At 43.1% G+C, this 25,226-nt stretch overlaps 1 protein-coding gene across 1 annotated transcript in view; it reads left to right on the top strand.

Annotated features, from left to right (window-relative positions):
• Positions 1 to 3,254: 3,254 nt before the first annotated feature.
• ATXN10 (ataxin 10) overlaps positions 3,255 to 25,226 on the top strand; it is a gene marked incomplete at its 5' end in the record, with an annotated part of 159,811 nt that continues 137,839 nt past the window's right edge. Inside the window, 2 exons of the mRNA XM_079715481.1 lie at positions 3,255 to 3,370; positions 24,805 to 24,996. Of these exons, the coding sequence (XP_079571607.1) occupies positions 3,255 to 3,370; positions 24,805 to 24,996 (308 nt within the window). The remainder of the gene's footprint in view (positions 3,371 to 24,804; positions 24,997 to 25,226) is intronic.

The raw sequence follows: 25,226 nt of genomic DNA on the forward strand, positions 1-25,226 counted from the left end.
TGGTAAGGAGAAGGTTTCAGAGAGAGTAGCCAGCACAAGCAAGAATGTTTCTCTCCCCCGTCGCTCATCTTTTGTTCTCTTTACCGGCATTCACTTTCATTGCCCAAACCATATGCACTTTGGTCCAAATCTTTTTGCCTTGCGCCTCACCTACTTTCTCCCTTGCTTTTCTTTTTCCCCCATTTCTTTTTCCTTTCTTTTTTATTTACTTATTTTCACTTCTTGATTATTGAATCATTGCTGATGCAACTCTTCTGCAGTGGGCTGAATACAAGAACATATCACAAATTTCGTCTGAAGTTTAATTCATGTACTTCTACGTGGTGGCACGTTCATCCTAAGGCATGATTATGTAACATTTAAAAAATGCCATTTAGCCCAAGTGAAATATTAACTTAGTTCTGACAATTCAGCCAAGGTTGAAATCCTCTAGTCAATTCCAGGCAGTCAATAACACCCCACTGTTTGACCAATTTAATACCCTTTGGTTTCTTATACTCACCCATACTTCTAGTCTGTCCTGTTAATGTCTCTATTTCTCTTTTAATCTTCTTTATAAATTTTTTCTCCCTCTCTTGCATCCTTCCTCTTTCCTGTACTTTTTGAATTGTTGACCTTCTTCAGGAGGCATGTGATTTCCTTTCTCCTTTCTGAAAATATATTTTAAAAATATCTTGTTCATTAACTTAACTGACATTTACTGAGCAATTACCACATAGCCGGCCCTTTTCTAGATACTGGAGATACAAAAGTTAAAAAAAAAAAAAGGACAAAAATCTTTGTCCTCATGGAGCTTAAACTTTCTGGCAGTACACAAAATAAAGTAACAATAAATAAATAGGTAAGTAAAGGATATGATATAGAAACTGTTAAGGGCTGTGGAGAAAAAATCCTGAGGATCAGGAATTTGGGTGGTGTGTTACAGTTTTAAAGACTGATAAGGGAAACCCATTAAGAGGTCTTTTGAGCAGATGAAGGAAGTAAACCACACAAGTATCTGCTGGGAGAGCATTGAAGGTGTTCCATGCAAAAAGGAACAGCATGTGCAAAATCCTGAGGCAGGAGGGTACATCCCCAGGTGGAATACAAGGAGGGCAGGGTGGCTGAAGCTCAATGGATGAGGAAGAGGCTAGTAGATGTGATCAGAGTGGGGGGAGGACGAAGGACGTGCCCTATTTAGGGACTCTTCCATTGGAAGAACTTTGGTTCTTGTTCTGAGTGAAATGGAAATCCTTTAGAGGGTTTTGAGCAAAGTGAAATGTTGACTTATTATATATATATATATATATATTTTTTTTTGCAGTACACGGGCCTCTCACTGTTGTGGCCTCTCCCGTTGCGGAGCACAGGCTCCGGACATGCAGGCTCAGCGGCCATGGCTCACAGGCCTAGTCTCTCCGCGGCATGTGGGATCTTCCCGGACCGGGGCACGAACCCGTGTCCCCTGCATCGGCAGGTGGACTCTCAACCACTGTGCCACCAGGGAAGCCTGCGGGGGCTACTCTTCATTTCAGTGCGCGGGCTTCTCATTGTCATGGCTTCTCTTGTTGTGGGGCACGGGCTCTATGTGTGCAGGCTTCAGTAGTTGTGGCACGTGGGCTCAGTAGTTGTGGTGCACAGGCTTAGTTGCTCCGCAGCATGTGGCATCTTCCTGGGCCAGGGCTTGAACCCTTGTCCCTTGCATTGGCAGGCGGATTCTTAACCACGGCGCCACCAGGGAAGTCCAAGGGGTAAGGTCTTGATTGGTGACAGTATGTTTTACTATTCCCTGTTCTTCAGGGAAAAATTGGGAGATTTTGCCCTGCTAGTTTAAGGACTGTTAAACATTTTGAATGGTCTTGAGCACTGCTAGGTGATCTAATGCCTGGCACATAGTAGGTACATAGAAATACTTGTGGAATGAATGAATATGTAGTCAGTTAAATGGGTAAGGCTGAATTACAATATCAGGTGACTTGCTTGTTCATGTTTCAGCTCTCCTGCATACTCTAGTGTTGTTTACTGGGTCTTTAAATTTTATTTGGCAAAGAACATCAAAAGTGCTACGTTATAAACACACACCTACTCTTCAAGTAAAAATGTAGAGGGTACTATTTACATATTTTAAGCGGTTCCATAGCAATTTGTGTAGTCCTCTATCATAGCAGTGATCAACTGTATTCAATTATGTTTGCCTGTCTCTCTCTAAATAGTCTTTGAGTTTCTTCAGGGTTGGGATCGTCTCTTATTGATATTTACACAGGCGTCCCTCTGTATCCATGAGTTCCACATCCGTGGATACAGAGGGCCAACTGTGGGACTTGAGCATCCACGGATTTTGGTGTCCATGGGAGATCCTGGACCAATCCCACACAGATACCGAGGGACCACCGTTTGCCCAGCACCTAGCATGGGGATTGGCAACAATGCCTGTTGAAAGGACATATACATGATATGATAAAGCGTGGTGGAAAGAAAACATGTGAGTTACCAACACCCCAGAGAAGCCTTGTCTGATTCCTATAAAATATACTCATTTCCCTTAGAAAAACACAGTTCTTACCCTACCTATGTAGAATCTAGCTCCTTGACATCTAATTGTATGTAAAGCCGTTGATGAGCTGGAACAACGTATTCTCATCCCAAGCAGGCCTGGTAAATGAACTGTTATCGTCAGTAAATGATCAGTACGAATTGGGAAGTGAGCTTCCAGGGTCTGAGACTTGCAAGCTGGAGACAGACTGCTCCAGTTCCGAGTGGGTCGGTGTGGGCACCGATCAACCCACCCAACCGCAGGATCCAGGTCTTCAGCCTTTTCCGCTGGGGGGGCCTCTGCAGGACCCTTCCTCATACCCCTCCCGTGGAGACCCCCTCTGCCCGCACCTCCCCCCTCAGGGCGCCCCTGTCCCGGTACCCCATCCAGACTTCTCCTCTGGGCTCCTCCACCCTCCTGACTTCCCCGCCCCCTCAAACACAACTTCCGCCCGCGCCCCCTCCCCACAGGCCGAACTTCCGGCTGGCGCCCCCTCCCTACAGGCGGGACTTCCGCCCGCGCCCCCTCCTCTCGCCGAGCCATCGCGTCGTCCAGCCTGAGGCGATTCGGCGCGCGTGCTCTCGCGCTCTCCCAGCACGGCCACGGGCTGCAGCGGCGCAGAGGCGGCGGCGGCGGCGTCCGGAGGCTGCGGAGCGCGCTCCTCCCCCTTCTGCCTTCCCTCCTGCTCCTCCTCCTGCTGCTCCTCGTCGTCGCCCGCTCGGCCCGAGCTGCGAGCGGCAAGATGGCGGCGCCCAGGCTGCCGCCCGGCAGGCTGTCCGGCGTCATGGTGCCCGCGCCCATCCAGGACCTGGAGGCTCTCCGCGCGCTGACGGCGCTCTTCAAAGAGCAGCGGAATCGGTAACGACCCGGGCGGCGCGAGCGTCGGGGGCGGCCCGGTGGGGCTGCGGGAGCAGGGCGGGGGCGCGGCAGTTGGGGAGAGGGCCGCCCCCTCCTCCCGGGACGGCCGCGGGGTGGCGGCCTCCGCGAGGCGCCCGCGGGGCCCCGGGCCGCCGATGCCAGGCCCGCGTCCTCCCGCGCCCGGTCCCCGAGGTGCCGCGGGGGGCTGACACTAGCTCCCCGCCCGTCAGTACAGATGTGAAGCCGGGTGCAGGAAGGGGGACCGAACCAAGTGAGCCCTTGGCCGCCTGCTGCCTGTTTGGTTAGTTGAGTCGCGTTGATGGCGCTCCTGTAACGGGAACAGACTGACAGGCCGCCGGCGTCAGCATACGTGCTGGTGGGGGAGAGACACGTTACAGATGTGCAAGGTGGGAGGCGGCGTCACTCCATTCGGCCTCAGCTCAGGCTTTGTATCCCCAGTGGTGGCCGCGCTTTGTGGAGAGGCCACTTCAATCCTTACTCTGCCATTGAAGGGCCAGATGGCCATTGTCAAAGGTGCCCAGGAGTCTGACAGACCTGGATTTGGTTCCTGGCCCTACAAGCTGTGCGTGCGTTATTGTGCAATTTTTCCAAGCCTTAAGGTTTCTTGCCTAAAAATGGGAATATAATACATAACTTCATTTCTGAATTGTACAGAGGAATAAATGAAACAAAGGATGTGAAAATATAAAGTATGTGATGCTCTCAGTCAGTGCCTGTTTGGTTTTGTTCTAGTCTTTTCTGGGCCTCAGTTTCCACGTCTGTTTAATAGGAATAATGTTGGACAGTACCTTTCTGGGGACGTTGTTGTCAGGATTAAATCAGATAATGCATATTAAATCCTTAGCACATACCTGACACATAGTACTAAGTAAGTGCTAGCTGATATTATCCTTTAACACATTTATGGATGGTCCCCCATGTGCCAGGTTTTGTGCTAGGTGATGAAGTTGAAAAATAAAAAGTCTTCTCTTGGAAAGTCCTGTTCTGGGGAACCAGCAGATAGCAAAGAGTAGAGGGAGCGTAGAAGTCCTAGAGGTCCTTTTGATCTGAGCACTTCTACTGCCTTAAATCACAATAAGAAGTATTGAACAATTGAAAGAGTGCTAAGAGCCCAGGGCACTGCTCCTTATGGATTTTGGGGAGATATGTTAATTGATATGACACTCTGGGAGATGTTGAATGAGTTACTGCTTGGGCATATCTATACCATGACGGATCCTCCTTTTAGTCAGTAGTCAGTCATCTACCTTTATTAAGCACCTACTCTGAAACAGGTTCTTTTCTAGAGGCTGAAGGTGCAGAGATGAATGTGATACCCCCCCTTTTTTCAAGCATGTTGGAGTAATTGCTGTGTAAACAAATTGTAATGGGGGGTCTAGACAAGAAGAGGTAGTGGCACAGGGGGAACTGCGGACCTCATGGATAGATTGGTGGGCCAGGAAAGGTTTTAGATTACTCTGGCTTCATGGCTTACAGATGAGAGGGCTAATTAGAAAGAACAGTATGTGCAAAGGGACTGTGTGCTGATTTTGCACAGTTTCTGAGTGGTTTAAATGAGATAACATAGGTAAGGTGTATGGTACAGAGGAGATGGTCAGACATCGGGACACTCTTTATAACCTGGAGGATAAAATCTGAGACCCCGAGCCAGTTTACAAGACCTTTCTTGACTCTGTCCCTTGTGAGGGGAAGCATTGAAGGTTCTTTCAAGGGCATGGCATGGCAAGATCTGTATATTAGAAAGATCTCTGACTGCTACTGTTGGGGATACATTAGGGTGAGGGTAGAGGCAGGGGACTTTTAAGAAGTTGATGCAGAAGCCCAAGTGAAAGAGAAAAGTGCCTGAATTTAGGATATTATCTATGGGGGTGGGTAGGATAAATATTGAAAAATATTTACAAGATTGAATAGACAAGACTCAGGGACCAGTTAGATTGTTGGGGAAGAATGAGGAAGTGAAGATGTGTCCCATATTTGATTTGAGTTTTTCCTGGGGCTGGCAGGAAGTTTGTCCTAATTCCAGGTGGAGTTTGAAGACCAGGAAAGGTGAACTGATGTGCAGGTCTTGGGATAGGGAGGCATATAGTTGTGTGGTGGGGCAGAGAGCCTTTGATGAGAGTTTGTGAGATCCGGCTTCTGGTCCTGATTCTGCCACTACTTCTTTGTGTGTCTTTGGGCAAATCACCCTCACAGAAACTCACGGGGTTTCCAGAGTCCAGCTGCTCTGAGAGGATCCATCCAATGTCAATGGACCCAGAAGGAGGATGGACCAAGGTGTTAGGAGTTGGATGGGATGTAAAGTGAAGCAAAATGAGACCTCAGAGTAGCAAATAGAAAAACACCAGACAAAGCAAAAACATACTGAGGAAAGTAAGAAAGTAACTGATGGAACAAAAGAATTCCTCTCTCCTTGAGTGTGGGCTGAACTTAGTGACTTATTTGTAAATGATAGACATGGGGGAAATGACAGTGTGTGACTTCTGAGACATAAAAGGCCGTGCAGCTTCCCCTTTGCTTTCTCTCTTGGATCACTCACTCTGACAAAGCCAGCTGCCATGTTGTGAGGACACTCAAGCGTCCAAGTAGAGAGATCTGTGTGGTGAGGAACTGAGGCCTCCTGCCGGCAGCCATGTGATGACCATCCAGGAAGTGGATCCTCTCAGTCCCAGTCAAGCCCACAGCCATGTGTGCAAGCTCACGAGAGACTCTGACCTGTGTGAGACCATAAATGTGATTGTTTTAAACTGCTCAGTTTGGGGGTAATTTGTTATATATATTGGTATATAGATCATCAGTATACCAATCTAAAATTTTCGTCCTCTGGATTAAACCCATATTCTATAATGCGCTCCTTGAATAGTGTCTTAACCACTAAAATCTGTAAAAAAAAAAAAAAAAAATTGCTTATGGTCATAAAACATCAGTACTAAGAGGCTATTCAGTTATTTCTTCTTTGTAGAAGATAGTTCTTTTTATTAATTGTTTTAAATTTGTTTTATACCTTTTTAATGTATGCATCTGCATTTTTAACATTTAACAAGTGATTTTTCTTGGCTGTGCTCCGAGTCTTTACAAGTCATGCTAGGTTCTTTCTGGAACAGAGTAAGATGTAAATACATTAAGAATTCTGTTTTCAGCCTTTTCCTGGAGGTTTTATTTTCCAGCCCTTTAGTTACCCTTATGATGTATTTCTTCATCATTTATCTTTATGATGTATGCAGATCCCTCTATTAAAGTGTAGAGTCAAGTCAGATTGGTTGTCATACTCTATACCTCCACTGTCTGTGCAGCCACTTGTGACATGTGGCTATTTAAATTAATTAGCAATAAGTAAAATTAATAATTCCATTCCTTGTGCCAGCCACATTTGAAGTACTCGGTAGGCAGTCACGGGTGGCTGGTGGTTACCTTATTGGACTGTGCAGATACAGAATTTTTCCATCACCACAGTAAGTTCTGTTGAGTAATGCTACTCTGTTTTTTTCTGTAGGGAAGATTATGTTCTGGTTCTTGAGTATTCATGAAACAATGTAACATTTGGATACTGCTTTCTGTAAATTATTCTCATGCTTAAACTGACACCTCATTGCTCTTCCATCCCATAAGCTTCTTGAATAAAGTGAATGTATCACATTCCCTGTATCCCTAGCATCTAGAATACAGTCAGATAATTGTAGGTGCTTAACAAATTGCTGCTATTTGTATAAGTGATTACTCATGGTGCGTGCATAGTCTTTTTTCTTCCATGTTCATGTAGATAATAATTTTTTTAAGCTTCTCTCAGTGTGGCTAATTTTTTCTTGTTAACCTATGTTTAGTCAAAATTATTTTTCTGATTACTTCCTTCGTGGCTTTGTATATCCTATATAATAGTGCAGATATTTCCCTCCATACTTTGGGACCCCTTTACCTTATAAACTATTTTCCCTTTTTTAAAGAAAGAACATATTATATTCTAACATATTTACTATGTAATTATTAATAGTGGTTTCTTATTTGTTCTCTGTCTCCTTCCAGAATGAAGGCCTATGAGGACAGAGATGGTTGGCTTTTTTGTAATTATCCTGTTTGGATAATGCTTCTTGAATTGGGTGTCTGAACAGTTTAGGAAATTGTCAGCCAGTGTTTCTTCAAATACTGCCTCTCTCCTGTTCTTTCCTTTCCTTCAAGGACTGTAATTACACATATGTTAAACCTTTCACTATATTTTATATCTCTCAAAGCCTCCTTTATGTATTTCCCATTCTCTCTGAGCTTTGGTTTGAAATTTTTCTGCTAATCTGCCTTCTAGTTCTCTATTCCTCTTTTCTGCTATGTCTAATCTGCTATCATCTATTGTGTTCTTAGTTTCAGGTATTGTATTTTTGAGTTATTGTATTGCAGAATTTCTGTTTGATTTTTTAAAATGGATTACGCTGTTGTAATTCATTTTGTCATTTACCTTCTTAAGCATATTAATTATAGTTTTTTTTAGAGAATGTGCCTGATAACTATCTATTCTCATTTTCTGTCTTCTTGTGTTTAGTCATTTGGTCCTATCTTTTATTGAATGCTGAATGTTGTGTAAGGAGTGTTAAGCCCATTTCCAAAATATTTGCAAACTCTAAACCAAAGTCAATCTAAAAATTATTTATTTCAACAAATGGTGGTGGTAGAACAACTTGATATCTAATTGGAATAAAATGAACTTTGACCCATACCTTGGACCATTCACAAAAAATATTTCAACATGGATTGTAGACCTAAACATAAAAGCTAAAACTACAAAATGTTTAGAAGATGGGAGAATATCTTTGTGATCTTGTGTGTAGGCAGACATTTCTTATCCAGGACACATATAACATTAACCTTGCAAGAAAAAATTGATTATCAAGCTAGACTTTATCAAAATTAAAAAAACTTCTGCTCATCAAAAGACACCATTAAGAAAATGAAAAAGGCAAGCCATAGACTGAAAATATTTGCAATACATATATCTGACAAAGAACTTGCTTTGGAGTATATAAAAGTGCTCCTGCAACTCAATAATAAAAAGACAATCCAATTAAAAAATTGGTCATAAAAATCTGTGCTTTACAAAGGAAGATTATATAAATGGCCAGCAAACACATGATAAAGTACTCAACATCATTAATCATCAAGAAAATGCATATTAAAGCAATGAGACACCACTCCACGCTCTTTAGGATGGCTGTTACCAAAAAATGGAAAGTAAGTGTTGGTGAGGATGTGGAGAATTTGGAACCCTTGTACATTGCTGGTGGGAATGTGAAATGGTTCAGCTACTATGGAAAACGGTTTGGTGGCACCTCAAAAAGCTAAACACAGAGTATGACCCAGCAGTTCCACTCTTAGGTATGTACTTACCCAAGAGAGTTGAAAGCAGGGACTCAAACAGATACTTGTATGCCAGTGTTCATTGAGGTATTATTCACAATAGCCAAGAGATGGAAACAACCTAAGTGTCCATCAGCAGATGAATGGATAAACAAAATGTGGTATATACCTACAGTGGAATATTATTTAGCCATAAAAAGGAATAAAGTACTGATACGTGCTATAATGTGGGTGAACCTTGAAAACATGCTAAGTGAAAGAAGCCAGGCATAAAAGGACAAATTTTGTAAGATTCCACCTCTATGAAGTACTTAGAATTGGCAAATTCATAGAGACAGAAAGGAGATTAGAGATTACCAGGGGTTGGTGGGGGGAGTTATTGTTTAATGGTTACAGAGTTTGTTTGGGGTCTTAGAAAAGTTTTGGAATTAGTGTTGATGGTTGTACAACATTACTAATATAATTAAAGCCACTGAATTCTACACTTAAAGATGGTCAAAATGGCAAATTCTATGTTACATATTTTACCACAATTTAAAAAGTTAATAATGTAATATACCAAAATCCATTGAATTATGTAGTTTAAATGAGTGAATTGTATGCTTTGTTAATTATATCTCAATAAAGCTGTTATAAACAAGTAAAACCATAATGAGATACCTCTGCATACTCATTAGAATTGCTAGGATTAGAATGACTGACAGCACCAAATTTTGGCAAGGATGTGGAGCAACTGGAACTCTCGTACATTGCTGGTGGGAGTGTAAATGGTGCAACCGCTTTGGGAAACATTTTGGCAGTTTTTTATAAAGTTAAACATACACTTGCCTATGACCCTAGGTATTTACTCTAGAACATACGTTCACAAAAGCCTTGTAAAAGAATGTTTATAGCAGCTTTATTGGTAATAGCCAAATACTGGAACCAACTCGAATGTCCGTCAATGGGAGAATGGCTAAAACTGCCCGGTAATTGAAATGAATGAACCACCAGTGTACACAACAACATGGACGAATCTCAAAACATACTGAATGCCAGAAGCTAGACAAACAGTACATACTGTATGATTCTATGAAGTTCTACAATTGGCAAAGCTAATCTTGTCTGTATCGCTAATTGGCAATACAGACATGAACAGTGGTTGTCAAAGGAGGTTGGGGGTTGACTGGGAAGGAGCATGAGGGAATTTTCTGGAGTAAAGGAAATGTGCTCTATCTAGATGGGTATTGGTTGCCTGGATTTGACACAACTCGTTAAACACTAATGATCTGTGTAATTCACTGTATGTAAGTTATATCTCAGTTTTCTGTGTGTAAAATTATTGTCCTTCTCCTTGCCACCCCCAGAAGAACTTACTCGAGCTAAATCTCAGACTTTGTGGTAAAACAATGTTTGTGAATTGTAAAATTTGCCCTCAGAAAAGAAAGATTTATCTAATGTTCTTCATACAGTTAGAGTGAGTCGGGCTTTGTTTTACATCTTCATCTATGCCAGACAGTGCTCTCTGTTTCCAGAGCCTGAGATGAGCTGAAGTGACTGATGTGTGAATGCATGAAATGCTTGAAACCAAATGTAGAAAGAAATGGAAGTAATCCTGGAAGGATAAGGGAAGTAATGTGGCACTGGAAATTTCAGCTCATTGTCCACTGAAAATTGCAGTGTGAGGGTGCTTTTGGAACCTTGCATTGCAGGGGTAGCCGTAGTGTGATTTCATCCTACTGCTGTGGAACCTGAGATCTCCTTCCTCTGGGGTAGGAGTGGAATTTGCTCGGCTTTTTGTGACCTGTGAATAATGCAGGGGCTGTTTTGCAGAGTGACTGAAATTGTTTTGTTTTTTTTTTTTTTTTTTTTTTTTTTTTTTTTTTTTTTTTTTTTTTTGCTCTATGTGGGCCTCTCACTGCTGTGGCCCCTCCCGTTGTGGAGCACAGGCTCCGGACACACAGGCTCAGCTGCCATGGCTCACAGGCCTAGCCGCTCCGCGGCATGTGGGATCTTCCTGGACCGGGGCACGAACCCGTGTCCCCTGCATCGGCAGGCGGACTCTCAACCACTGCGCCACCAGGGAAGCCCCTGTTTTGTTTTTTAAACAATTGAGTTCGGGGAGCTTCTTCCTCTCCCTGTTGAAATGTGTCAGCATGAAATACTGATATCTTTTTGGACTCAGTGGGTTTCAGGGGAAAAAGGCTTTTGTAAGGCATAGGTCTAGTTTCAAATCTAAGTACTGCAACATACTAGCTGCATGAACTGCAAATATTTTTAACTTCTCTGAGCCTCAGTTCTACCCTGGTAGAACGGGTATTATAATAATGCCTACCTTGTAGGGTTGATGTGGGTATTAGGGGGTGCTGGATGTCGAGTCTGGAATGGTGCTTGGCACGTAGTTGATGCCAGCAAACACCACTATTATTATTGCAGGCTCAAGTCAGAATCAGGAGTGAAAAGAAATGAAAAGTGTGGTAATTCTTGAAATTTTTTTTCATATTTTAAAATAGTGCTTGTAAAATTTTTAATTTCATCTCAATTCCATGATCAAGTTCTTGTTTTAATAGGCTTTGGAACTGCCTCTGGAACTTTAGAATAAGGAATAGATTTAATAACTCAAGTCAGTGGAAGAAAATTGGTTTTTCAGATCCAAAAGATGTAGGCAGTAATTTCTTACAAAATCTTAATCCCTTGGTAGAAAGGTATTTTAGCGATATTAAATAATTTAAAAAAGTTATAGAATTTCCAATAAAAAAGTGAGTACTTGACAGTAACTTACATTATGACATGAGCAGAGGAATTTAGATGATTTTGCATGGAGTGACTGTGCTTTAGGAGCTGACATTTTAGAAAACCATACTTGTGTACTCTAAGGAAAAAGGAAATTGAAGCTTTCCGTTAACTTTCACTCTAGTGTTTTTGTTGGTTTCTTTGCTTATTTTTAAACTCTTGTCAAGTCAAAACCCACAAATATATAATAATGTTAATGCCTTTATGGAGGATGATATAACAGATAATCTAACAAGTACCCATGTATTTCACTTGCAAAATCAACAAATGTTAAAATTTTGTTCTCTCAAAATCCAAAACATTACTGATATTGTTAATGTCCTCGGTATTAGAACAGATAACCCCACAGGTTAGCATCTTGAAGCCACAGACATTTATTGTTTCACACAGTTTATTAGGGTCCGGAATCTGGGAGCTGCTTAGCTGAGTGGTTCTGGCTTGGGGTCTTGCGCGAGGCTGCAGTCAAGCCGTGGGCCAGGTCTGTGGTCTCCCGAAGGCCTCACTGGGGTGGGAGGTCGGGATTCCACGCTCACACGAGTGGCTCTGGGCAGAAAGCTCCAGTTCCTAACCACGTGGACCCCTCCCCAGGGCTGCTCGTGCCTCGGCAGCCGGCTTGTTGGAAAGCGAGTGATCCAAGAGAGCCCGCTCAAGTTGGGAGCTGGGGTGCCTTTATCATCTTGGAAAGGACATGCCCTTACCACTGCGTGTTCTAAGGGTCACACAGAAGGGCGTGAATGCCCGGAGGTGAGAGTGGTGGGTAGGGCTCTTTGTTTCACTTTCCAGTCTCATTCCTCCCTCCCTTGTACGTGTTATACTGTATGTTTTATGCTGTACACGCTGCAGTTTGCATCTTTAATTTTTGCTCTGTTTTCGAGTGCTACCAGTTTTTATACATAGAGAGCTAGATCATTAACTTCAACTGCTGTAGAGTGTTCCTTCATAAGCTTACATCATAATTTACCTACCCTTTTTCTTACTGATGGGTATTGGATTTGTCCTGAAGTTTTGGTAATTCAAACAGTACTGCAGAGACCATCTTTATACATGTCTCCTTGTATACCTGAGCCTTTGGATTTTTTTTTTCCCCCAAAGCAGAATTTGAGGTAGGGACTTGGGTGAAGTAATTTAATCATAGGTGACCCCCAGCAGTCAGGAGTATGGCACAGGGGAAGCTAGGTGTGGAAGGGGGAACAACCAGTGCAGGGATGCCATACTGAGTGGTAACTGTTGCAGGCAGCTGCAGCTCAGCCCCGCTGGGTATCCCTGAGGGGTGCACCTCCAAATGATCTGTGCACAGGGCTGGCTGGTTTATCTATTAGCCTGTTGCCCACTGGTTGAGAATTGCCCCTGGGCTTGTTATCTGGATGGACCAAGGCTGTGCGGTGAGGGACACCGTGAAGATTCGTTGCGGTGTGCTCTTCTTCTGAGACCTCCTCTTGCCTGACGCTGTTCACTCAGTCACGGGCTCTTGGAGGCTGTAGCTGTTTGGAATCTAAAAGCAAAGACCTGGACAGGAGTGTTAGTGCAGTAAGTTCAGTCCCCACTGCTGAAGACTGTCCTGAGGCCGTAAGCGGATAATCATCTCCCTGCTCCTGCTTGCAGTCTAGACTTCCCTGACTTTCCCCCGGCACTGTAGCTGGGCTGTGATGCCCAGAGGGCTGAGCCCTTGGTTGCCTCTCTCCTGTCAGTCTGTGGTTGCTGCAGCTGCCTGTTTGTGGCTATCCCTGGACATGGAAGTACCAAGAGACAGCCATTGAGCCCCTGAGTTCCAGATTACTCCTGCTGGTGCCCAGCTTGTAGTAGCAACTCTTCTTGATAATCAGGGTGGGTTTCTCCTGCCAGTGTAGTCGCTCTTCTTTGCCTGCTGGTTCACCAGCTTGAGAATCTCAAAGTGATCATTCTGTGGATCTAGTTTAAGATACACTAGATCCCTTTCTGTGCTCCCTGATGGAGACGTTCTTTGTCTTGGCCCTAGGGCTTAGTCCAGCAGTCTAGCGTTGTGGGGTTGGGAAGCACAAATTCTGCAGGTTTGTCATTGGGAGTGGTGAGGAAAGGGGACACTTTTTCTTAGGGTTAGATTTTCTCTTTGAACTTTTAGTTTGCTGGCTCACCGTGAGAAATTTGTTGCATTTTCTCCCTTTCTGGGCTCACTCCTCCTTGTATAATGATGTTGCGTTTGCTTCCACCTATTTCCCCAGTGACCCTAGCCTAAGATCAGGTTTTCCTGCTATTGGTGATTTGTGTCGTAGTGATATTAGGATATTGTGTATCTGGTCACTAAGCTAGCCAGCATCTTGGACCGGGTTCCATCTCTGGAAGCTGTCTTGGCTTTGTCCTGACGTTGGAGGCGCACAGCTTTGCAGGTAACCCATACATAGGGCTGCACTGAGCCCAGCTCTTTTTCTCTCTCTTCAGATGCAGGGGAGTCCTGTCCTAACACTGACTTTTACGTAGTGACTCTGATCACCACAGGTGTAGGCGGCTTTTGGTTCTCGTCATCCTGCCAGAGTTGAATTGCAGATGACCTTAGGCCATTCTGGACATGTTCCACTCTGGTTTTAGACCTGATTATAGCCAAGTGTTTCCAGTCAGTTTCTGGTGTGTGGAGATATTCACCTTGTTTCAAAGTTGGGCTCTATATTTATAATTTTTAGAAATAAACATATGATTACCGTGTCTGGAATGGAGGGGAGATGTTTAAAGTGTGAACTCCTTTCTCACTGCACTTTCATTTCATAATGCAGTAGACTTTTGTATGTGTTTCCCCTGACTTGGTTGTGACTTTGCTGTGGGCAGGGTCTGTCTTCTTTATGGTATCTTCTAACATAGTGCCCGGTCCATTGTGAGTGCTTAATATATGTTGAACTGAATAAACAATGAAGAGCCAATGGCTGTAATGAAGAGAGTCACTTCTTAGCACTGACAGCCAGTCAATAATGACTGCTCTGATTGCTCAAAAGTTATTAATTCGATTTACCGTGTTAGTTATTTACTTAATTACCTCACATATGCTGTGTACCATGCTCTGTGTTTAGTGATGCAACTCTAGTTGGTACAGTGTAAGTATTTCTAGCTCACTTCAAACCACTAAAGGGGGAATAGCTCAAATGCTGTAATATTAAACTTGTAACTTCTTTCCTTTCCTCATACACACACTCCTAGTTTTCCCTCAGGTTTTAATGACCATTTCAACCCCTCCTGAAAGCCTTTTTGACCTATGTGCTTCTGTCCTATGTTCCCCTTACCTCTTTCAAAGAACTTCACTAGAGTGTTATGATCACTTATCACCTACCAGTCCCACTAGAATGAGAACAATCTGAGGGCAGGATTCTTCTTACTTACCTCTGTATTTTCAGTACCTACTAGCACATAATGAGCACTTGGTTGTATTTTTATTATTTCCTTAGATTATTTAATTTTCTGGGGTCATTAGATATAAAGTGAGAGCACAGAGGAAAGACTCTAGTAAGAGGTATAAAAAATGATCAAATAATGACAGATGATGATGATTTCAAGAGGTAGAAAATGTTTTGGTGTTCCTCATTGCTCGCGTCAGTATGTTGACTAACTTTCATAAGGAAGGGGATATTGAGCACTTCAGAGGTCAGCCTAGTGCAGAACTCAAAATTAACCTACCATCTGCATGTACACACATTCACATAGCTTTCCCGCAAACATTACTGAGCCTCTGACCAACAGGAGTCTTTGGCTGCACCAAAAAGAAAAACAAAAAATGAAACAAAACGGGCTTCCCTGGTGGTGCAGCAGTTAAGAATCCACCTGCCAATGCAGGGGACACAGGTTCGAGCCCTGGTCTGGGAAGATCCCACATGCCGCGGAGCAACTAAGCCTGTGCGACACCACTACTGAGCCTGTGCTCTAGAGCCTGCGAGCCACAACTGCTGAGCCCGTGTGCCGCAACGACTGAAGCCCGCGCGCCTAGAGCCCGTGCTCCCAACAAGAGAAGCCACCGCAATGAGAAACCCGCGTGCAGCAACGAAGACCCAACACAGCTAAAAATAAATAAATAAATAAATAAAAAGAAGGAGTTGGAGAGGAAGGTCATTATTAAAAAAAAAAAAAAAAAAGAAAAAGAAACAAAACAACTCCCCCCTGCCAAAAGAAACCCACGCCACTTGTCAGCTTAGCAAAGGACGCCATATGCTGTCTTGACTCAACCATGATTCAGATCAGCTGTGTTGAGAGAGAACATCAATTATGCTACACTATAAAAAGAACATCATAGAGTGTGGTGACAGTTTCCTTTATTTTTACCTGTGCCATGAGCTAGAATACCACACAGAACTACTTGGTAAGGTGTTCTGACTCAGCTTCAAAATACCGATGTGGTCAGTGTGAGCCACCCCATGCATCCAATTATCTTAAATGGACAAAGTAGACAGGAAGAAGTTTGAGCCAGCAAATCAAAATAAATAAGGTTAGAATTGTGACCAACCATGCCCCCAGAGGAGAGTTTCTCAGCTCTTTCATTCTTCCAGTCTTTTGTAGTGGTCCCTGGACCCGAGGGTGTGGTCACTGGACCGTGGGCAAGGACACTCATTCAAAGACTAAGGAACCCTGGGGCTCACTCTAGGCTGAGTCAGCCTCTCTGACGGCCACAAGCCCAGAGAAGTCATATTAGAGGTAAGAGGACGATTTGTAAGCTAGGGATATGCTCACGGTAGCCGTGGAGGTTTTATATATAGTGCTTAGTTAAGTGCCGGGCACGGAATAAGCACAGTTTAAGTGTTAGGGGCTATCATCCTCATTGAGAATATTACAAAACTTGATCAGAAGACATTAAAGAAAACATAAATGGTTATACCATTACATGATAGGAAACTGCAATAACGTAGAGACATCAGTTCTCCCCAAGTTGACCTGTGGTTTCAATGCCATTCAAAATAAAATCTCAACGGGGTTTTTTCTAGACATTCACAAGCTGATTTTCTAACTAATATGGGAAACTCCTAGGTTTTCTGTTACTCTCTGACTCCCTTAAGACTTTGTATGGATTCTTTTCTGACTCCTCAGCTTTTAAAACCCTTCCCGTGTGCAAAATTCCCTATGTCCTCAACCTCTCTGAACATTCCTTTCATCTTGATCTAGGTGAAATACGGCTCACTTCTAAGGACAAACTTTTCCCAGAAGGTCCTCAAAGTGGGCTGTTTTCTCCTATATCCAGTGTACTGCTTGGCTTGAAGGTGTGAAGGTGATTGTCATTGCTGCTTTCAGAACTTCTTCCTCCAAAACCCCTCCAACTTTTCATCTCATGCCATCAGAGTATACCTCATGGATAATCTCTTCTGCTATTAAAAGATCTGTTGGTCCCTCTATGTCGTTCCTTAAAGAATTTAGCTCTAGTTCACTGTTAACTCTGCATTACTTCTCCTGTCTTAAATCTTGGTTATTTTAGTTTTTACATAGATTATCCTTTCATTACCCTGGCCTTTTATTTCTTGACTTTCTCTCCTTCAGTGAACTTGGACACCCCCTTCCTCCCATCTAACCACACATTGCCATGTGCTACCCAGGCCTTATGACTAACCATGGCTGCATTCCCTCCACAATCGTAATTCCAAGAGTCCCACTCTGGCTGCCTGTTGTATCCTGTCTCTCCGGGTCCCCTATTCCAACAAGTCTTCAACCCCACCAGGACCCACAGTCTGTTGATCCTACTCCTTCCTATTCACTGTCCCTTTTGTTCCTTATGGTCACATTTCCCTTCTTAAATCCAGTTTAGATCTAAGGATCAGTAATAAAGCATTTCCTTGTGTACATTCTCAGTTCCCTTGCCTCTTCTCCTAACTTTGTCATACTTTCCTGGTAAAACTTCAGCCCTAGTTAAATCCAACTTGCTGTTTCCTTTGTGTCTGCACCCAAATAACTGAACGAGGATGGAGAAAAACTTACAACCATACTGATTGGTCTTTCTGTAAATGGATGATCACTGACCTTGGGTAGGCATTTAGTTCTACCCAGCAATCCTTCTATTTCCCGAATCCATTTAATTCTCGTGCTTTCCTAGTCAACTGTTTTATGCCTTTTGCTCTCCCTAAGTCTCGGTTGCCTCTCCCTCATCCTCCTCCTCAGTTTCCTATTTTTCTGAAAAAATAGGGGCAACCAGAAGATAATTTCCAGGAACTCCCACTACCCTCTCTACCCCCTACTTGTATCTGTCCCCATAATTTGCCTTCCCTCTGTTACTGTCGGTTAACTGTCTTCCTTCAGATGCCAGCCACCCTCAGGTCTGCACTAAATTCCGCTCCCTTTTGCATACCTTGCTCCAACAATTCTCTCCCCCCCTTTCTTAAATCATCAGTTTTACCTTTTCTGTTAGATTGTTCTCATCAGTTTATAGATCTGCTGTAATTTTTCCCATCCTAAGAAAAATCTCTCCCCCATTTCCCTGATTTTTCTCTGCTCCCATTTATAATAAAGCTTCTCTAAAGAGTTTTTTATATTCACCTACCACAATTTCTCTGTTCTCTTGAACCCATTCCACATTGCCAAGTCCATTGGTCTTCATCTTAAATCCTTATCTTACTGGATTTAAGATAAATCTTAAAATCTTAAATCTTACTGGATAAATCCTTATCAGCTGCAGTTGATGTAGTTCATCACTTCTTTCTCCTTGAAACACCTTCATTTGGCTTCTAGAACACCACCCCCTTCGGATTTTCCTCTCTTGTTGGCTTTTCTCTCTGCGGTCCAGAGCTCAGTCCTCAGACCTCTTCTCCCCACCTACCTGTACTCTCCTGGCAATTGCATTCAGCCTTGGGGTTTTACTACTTTACATTTGATGGTAACTGTAACAGTTTTCTTTAGCTGGACTTTTCTCCTGATCTCCAAACTTGTATGTTCATCTGCCTACTCCACATTTCCACTTGTATTTCAATAAGTACCTCAAATTTAACAAATCTCCACCTGAACTCCTGATTCCTCCCTTCTCCATATATCTTTACAGCAGTCTCCTCCAACTCAGTAAACAGCAGATACATCTGTCCATTTATTGCTCAGGCCAAAATTTGGAGCCATCCTTGACTCCCCCTTCTCAGATACCCCTCATAATAATCTATCATCAAGTCTTATTGGCTCCGTCTTCAGAATATATTCAGAATCTGATCCGTGCTTCGTATGTCTGCCTCTGCCACTCTTTTCCAAGAATAGTGTCCTGACTGATCTCCTGTTGTCTTTTCTTTCTCCTGCTATGATCAGTTCTTCACAGAATAGCCAGAGGGATCCTTTCAAAGTGAAAGTCAGGTGATGTCACTCCTCTGCTCAGAACCCTCCCTGGGTTCACATCAGGAGCGGAAGTTCTTTCAGTGGCCTACAGAGCCTGTGTCTTACCCCTGAGTCACTGGATGCTTCCACCAAGCCCCCTGCTGTTCCTGTGATGCCTTTGCCTGCCATCCAAGCTCTTCTCACAGGAAGGGGCATAGTTTGCTTCCTCACCTTCTTCGGTTCTGTGCTCAAATACCACTTTTTAAATAAGGTCTTACATACAAAAAATCTTTCTCTACCTAAGACTGTAAAGACATTCTCCATATATTTTCTTCCAGAGTTTCATAGTTTTGCCTAACATACATTCCTAAATCCATTTGGAGTTACTTTTAGTAGGATTATACATAAGGCTCCAATTTGGTTTTTTCTCATATGATTGATAGTTCCAGCACCTCTTCTGGAACAGTCCGGCCTTCACCTGGGATCTTTAGTGCCAGCACTGTCATTTGCCAGGTTTCTCTGTGTGCACAGTTCTCTTCTGGACACTGTCCACTTCTGTGCATTTCACCTTCTCTTCGCTTCCTTTGCTTGGTATAATGCATTTGAGATTCTCTTTGTTCTGATGACAGATGAATTTTGACTGTGGTGAGGACATTGGGGAAGAGGGAAGCATGTGACTTTTCGGGGGGGGAGAGGACTGATATATTTGGAACCCTTTAAAGCTGGTATCGCCAAACTATGATCTGTGGGCCAAACCTGACCTACCACCTTTTTTTTTTTTTTTTTTTTAATGGCCTTTGAGTTAAGAATGATTTTTACATTTTAAATGGTAGGGGAAAACAAATGACCAAAATTTCATGACACATGAAAATTATATGAACTTTAAATTTCAGTGTCCATACAAAGAGTTGACTAGAACACAGCTGTGTTCGTTCTTTTGGATGTTGTCTCTGGCTGCTTTTGCCCTGCAGCAGCAGAGAAGTTGTGACAGGGGTTGTCAGGTCCTCAAAGCCTAAAATATTTACTCTCTGGCTCTTTGCAGAAAAAGTTTGCCAACCCTGCAACCCTGTCTCAGGGAGTTGTCTCAGCTTGAGTGTCCTGGATGTGACAGAAGAGGGGAATAGAGTATATAAAGGAGAGTTTTGAGGTCTGCAGAGATGAATTTCAAACTTTTGCCTAGGCTCTTTCTGGTAGGAGATAGAAATGTTTTTATTTTCTGTTTTTGTTCGTCTAACGCAGTCAAATCAGTAAGGGGTTTATGCTTTTAAATAACAACCAATGATTGTTATTTTAATCTCTGAACTTGTGTGTATTCTAATAGTTTTTCTCAGTGACAGTGGTTAAGCGACTCTAAACCACATGTGCCAATTTTTAATTAAATGTCGGGTATTAGAATGAATCTTTCAACCAGGAGGTAAGTCTTAGTCGCAGTGTTAAATGACGAACAGTTAGTCTCCTTTTCAGAAGGAGGTGCCGCCTGATGGATTGACTGTAAGATGTGAGTACGGATGGTATGTTAGGCCTATCTAACCTGTGCTGTAATCACCGGTAGTTTTCTTTAATTTTATTCAAACAGGACTTGTCAGGATTAAACCTACAGATCTGTTCAAACTTGAAGGAAGTGCAGTTCTACCTTTTGTATAATTCAAAGGCTGTTTTTGTTCTGTAATGTAACATTTCATTTATAAGTTGTCTTCAGGGTATACATTCATTCCTATGTAAAAGGAATGTCTAATGGTTGAATTTTAATTGTCCTTCTAAGTACTTTCGGCCTTCTGAGAATGAAGTAGCTAAGCTTCTTAAAGTCTTTGTGAATATTTTGTGTTAGTTTGGTTAAAGCAGAAGTGACAGCAATTTTTATTATTAATAACATTTGTAATATACAAACGATTGACTGATCTTTACTGGTTATTTCACTGTCGTTAATCATTACACATACTTAGCTGTGCTGTCTTGACAGTGAACATGGAATTTGCAGACAGAGTACATTAGGACTCCTTTGGATCTGTAATGCCAAATAGCTTTCTTTCAAGGCTGTGGAGAAGGTAAAGAGGTACAGAAGAGAGTTAAATGTTTTCACAGTAGTTACTGTTAATGAAAAGCTTTTTTTGTCCTCATCTGATAAAAGTTGTTAATTTATTATATTGTATTAAAATATGGTGAATAAAATCTGTAGATATTTATTATATGGCTCTAGAGGAAAAGTTTTTTTTTTCCTTTCACCCTTTATAGAGGGGTACAGACATCTAAGAAATAGTCTCTGCTTTCAAGAAATTTAAAATGTAGTTAATTGAGTTACAACCCCTCACCTCTCCCTCCCCCTTTAAGCTTGCCCATTCAGTGGGTAAGCTTATCATTCAGTGGGGAAGGAGAAATTAGATGTTTCTTAAATACCAATTATAAGATATTAACACTTTAAGATATGACCTTTTTTTTTTTTTCAAATTTTTGGGTCCAGGATGTGTGAATTTCTTAATGGGAATGGAGGAGTTGAGCTAGTTCCTCAGTGTTTCCCTTTTTCCAGTTGCTGCTGCAAAGTACACTGATTTCACTGCTCCCATCAGGCCTGGTGCCTGGCTCAGGGCACATGCTCAGTACGTGGGTTACCTGACAAGTCTGTGAAGCAGTTAGATCCTGCTCTGAATATGTGAATAGTCTCATCACTGTTTTAAACTTGAATTGAACAAATGCACTTAGTGAATGCGGGTCTGGGCCCTAGAGATACAGAAAAAATAAGGTAGTCTCTATTTTTCTGGGATTTATAGTCTAGCTGGGCTGATAGACCGCATCAGTGAATGTAATCTGATGTGGGTAAATGCTATTCCGTTCTATGGACCGAGCTCCAGGGGCGCATAGAGCTGGGCTGCGGCTCCCCTGAGTACTCTGAGTAGCAGAGGAGTCTCACCAGGGCTGTGGGTTTTCAGAGGCCTTAAAGGAGCCTGCAGTTTCTTCCAGGCAGAGGCTTGGGTGGGGGTGGTGTGAGAGGGCTTCTGGGGGAGGGCATACATGTGAACAGACCCAGAGGATTGCCAGTGCTTGCTGGTTTCAGGAATCCATGGGGAGGACAAATGACAGTGATCACAGTCCCAGATTATTTTCTCTTTATACCGCGTATGTGAACTGTTGTATGCTGGATAGATGCTGCCGTGATTACTCTTTAGTAGCTATTGATAGTTATTTGTGTTTCAGGAATCTTTTGGTTGGCCGTAGTTCAGGTAAACATTTTTCTTTTGGTTAAAAGTGTAATGAAGGAGAAAGGCATGGTGTATATGTGACAAATTAACTTGTAACATTGGAAATTATTTTGGGTGGTTCATGAACTTACTAATTGTTCTATGGTTGGCATATCAGTTACCCAGTTTTCCTAAGAACAGCGCTGTGATTTTGTGTTGTCTACTATAGTTTGATTTCAAAGCTTTTGCTGTGCTAGATATCAGTTTTGAGTGAAGCAGAGGTTAAGATTTCAAAGAGTGACATCAGAGAAGACCATTCACAGTAGGAAGGTGGTGCCCATGAGAGAGGGAGCTTGTGAAGGACCCGCTGAAAGAAATCATACTGGCTTCTTTACCCCAGGTATAAACACACATTTCTTAGTCATCGTAGGAGAAAAAAAAAAGAGGCTTTATTGTAGATTATTTGAGTTCTAGAGCTCTATTTTTATTTGACTATAAGATTAAGTAATAAATGTCATCACACTTTATGCAGGTGGGGCAGATAGAGGTAATTAGGTTTATTCTTTGTTGTAGAAATCATGATCACTCTTGTCATTCTTCAGGATGTTTTAAACCCGTGGGTACTTTCTTAGCGTGTTAATAGTGCCTGCACTATATTTAGTATCGTTCGAGCCCAGAGCACGCCTCCCCCAAGTAAGCCTCAGTGGCATATTGATTTTTTTTGAATTAAAGTTACTTAAGAAAGAGCCAGTGCAAGAGGGACGCTCTGACCCTCCTCTCTGTTGAAAGCAGGCAGTAAATCTCCGTGTGAGAGGTACCCTCCCTGCATCTGGAGTCAGAAGGACAGCCTTATCCCCAGAGGTGAATTTGGGGCCAAGAAGCCTATATAAACAAACCTTGTTTCCTCTATAACGTACTACCCCAAGTCCAGACTCTCCTTAGATTCTTCACTAACTAAGCACCCAAAGCCTAAGTTTCTTTGTTCTGTCAATTCCTCAGAAATTTAGTGTTTCTTTCTCTAAAAAGTATAAAAGCCGCCTGCTGTGGCCCATTTTTTAGGTCCCATTTCTATGAGACCTCCATGCACACGAATTAAAATTTCTTTTTCTCCTGCGTGTCTGTCAATTTTATTATTAGTCCAGTGGCAAGAGCTCTAGGGGTAGAGTGGGAATTGCCTTCTCCCCAGCAGCACCCACTTCTCCTTAAAGCTGTCGTGAGAGTGTTAGTGAATCTTCTTTTTGTCATATTGTCACTGAAAGTGGCTTACACACTCCATTGTTTTATACAGTTTCTGAGGCAGGACTAATGCTGCACCTTTGAACTTTCACCTTTTTATTTGGTCACTTAATTGCTGCGACCCTGAGCCAAAGCTTCATGATCCCCATTTAGAGAGGGCCAACGGGGGGAGGTGGGGCAGATTATTTTATGCACGATTTCCCAATTTTTAATTGAGTAATTTATATTCTGCCTCTTTCCAAAAACAAATCCTGACGTGCCTTAAAAAATAAATACAGTTAGATAAAGTAAAGGTAAGGGAGGAAATTGGAGGGGAGGGAAAAGCCAGGAATAACGTTAGTACTCAGGAGTCATGCTCAGGGCTCCGTAGTGTTAAAGGTGGGTCGTGGGTTTGACTCCAGGCTCCTTAAAGGCAAAGACAGAGGAGAACGTGATAAATAGTGATTTCTATCATCCATCCTTAAGATAAAAAGGGACGCTTGGAGTACAAGTATTTATGGTCCTGAAGCTCGCGGAGGGAGTGTCTCCCAGGCCCCCGAGCAAGCACAGCCGCTTGGGGTGCTTCAGTGGCCGTGCTTCTGGAGAAATGCGCAGCTCCCCGGTGGTCTGGCTTCGGTTCATCCAGGGGTGAAATGTAGGGTGCTGGGATTCCACGGTGCGAGCACAGGGAGAGAATTCCTATGGTCAGGACTAATCTGTAAGAGTCTCTTCAATTGTCTAACAGCAATTTTTCTTCTGACATTAAAGTGGATTCTTGTTTCTTTAGAGGATTCATGGAATGAGGAAATGGGCTTGCGTTTAGATGCCGTGCTGCACACAGAAATCCTTCTCTTCATAGCTGTGGAATGAGAGCCAGTGTGGGCAGTGCTCCTGGCGTGAGAGGCCGTGGGAACTGAGGTGCCCAGTTGGGGGGGGCGGGGTGAACAGCCACAGGTTCATCCCCCGCCCTGGGCACACACTCTCCCTGGAAGCGAGCTCGCTCTGTCTCTCTGTCCGTCTCCCTCTGCTTCTGTCTGTCTCCTTCCCTCCTTCCCGCTCCCCCGGCTCCCCTTCTTTGTGGTTGAACGTGTGTAAGCTCAGAGCACTGCCTCTGGCTCCTCTATCTAAGAATGGGTAGTGTCTCTGCCCCCCAGGCAGTCCTTCATGAGGACCCTTTCTCATAACTTTACTTCAGGTACACACTGGGTGACAGAGGACATGGTTATATTCTCTGTCTAGAACGTGAGATGCAGATATTCTGGTTGGACTAAGGGCAGACCCATAACCATAAACAGTCACCTTAAATGGGGGTTCGGGTTGTTGTGGGGTGGAAATCGACTGTTTCAGTTGGAATTGTGGCTCCAAAAGTTATCAGCTGAGGGATGTGGGCAAATTACATAGACTCTTCTCTGTCTCAGGTGTCTTGTCTTTAAAATGGAGAGGACAGTATTGGCTTCCTAAGGTTAATGCAAAGATTAAATGAGATAATACAGGGACAGGTTGATGATAAGAGCGGTGCCTTGGAGAAGTGCTCAGCGTACGTAGCTCTTTTGTGTCGTAAACGAAGGAGCTGGAACAGATAGGCCTAGCTTGCCTCCCCACAAAATTAAGTACCAGCAGTGTTCTGAAAAGGATGTTTGGAAATGTCTTTTTCTTTTTTTTCTGGTTTGTAACAATTTTATCTTTTTTCAGAGAAACAGCACCCAGGACTATCTTCCAAAGAGTCCTGGATATCCTAAAGAGATCTTCTCATGCCGTTGAACTGGCCTGCAGAGACCCATCCCAAGTGGACCATCTGGCTTCCAGTCTGCAGTTAATAACGGAGTGCTTCCGGTGTCTCCGGAATGCTTGTATCGAGTGTTCTGTGAACCAGAACTCAATCAGGTGCTGTTCTTTGTCGTTACATGTATGCCTTTGATAATATAATATCTCTTTGTGTACGTGCATGCTGGTTCCGTCATGTTGGCCTCTCTGTTAGAGATGGTCTTGGCATCGCAGTCACCCGTGTTTATTAGGAGACCCTCTGCGTCTCCGGGGACAAGTGCTCTGCAGGGCTTGCTGTGGGAGACTCCTGGATGAGTATGTAATGGGACGACGTGTTTAACGTTAGGGGT

The sequence above is a fragment of the Hyperoodon ampullatus genome, assembly GCF_949752795.1.
Source record: "Hyperoodon ampullatus genome assembly, chromosome: 11".
NCBI lineage: Eukaryota > Metazoa > Chordata > Mammalia > Artiodactyla > Ziphiidae > Hyperoodon > Hyperoodon ampullatus.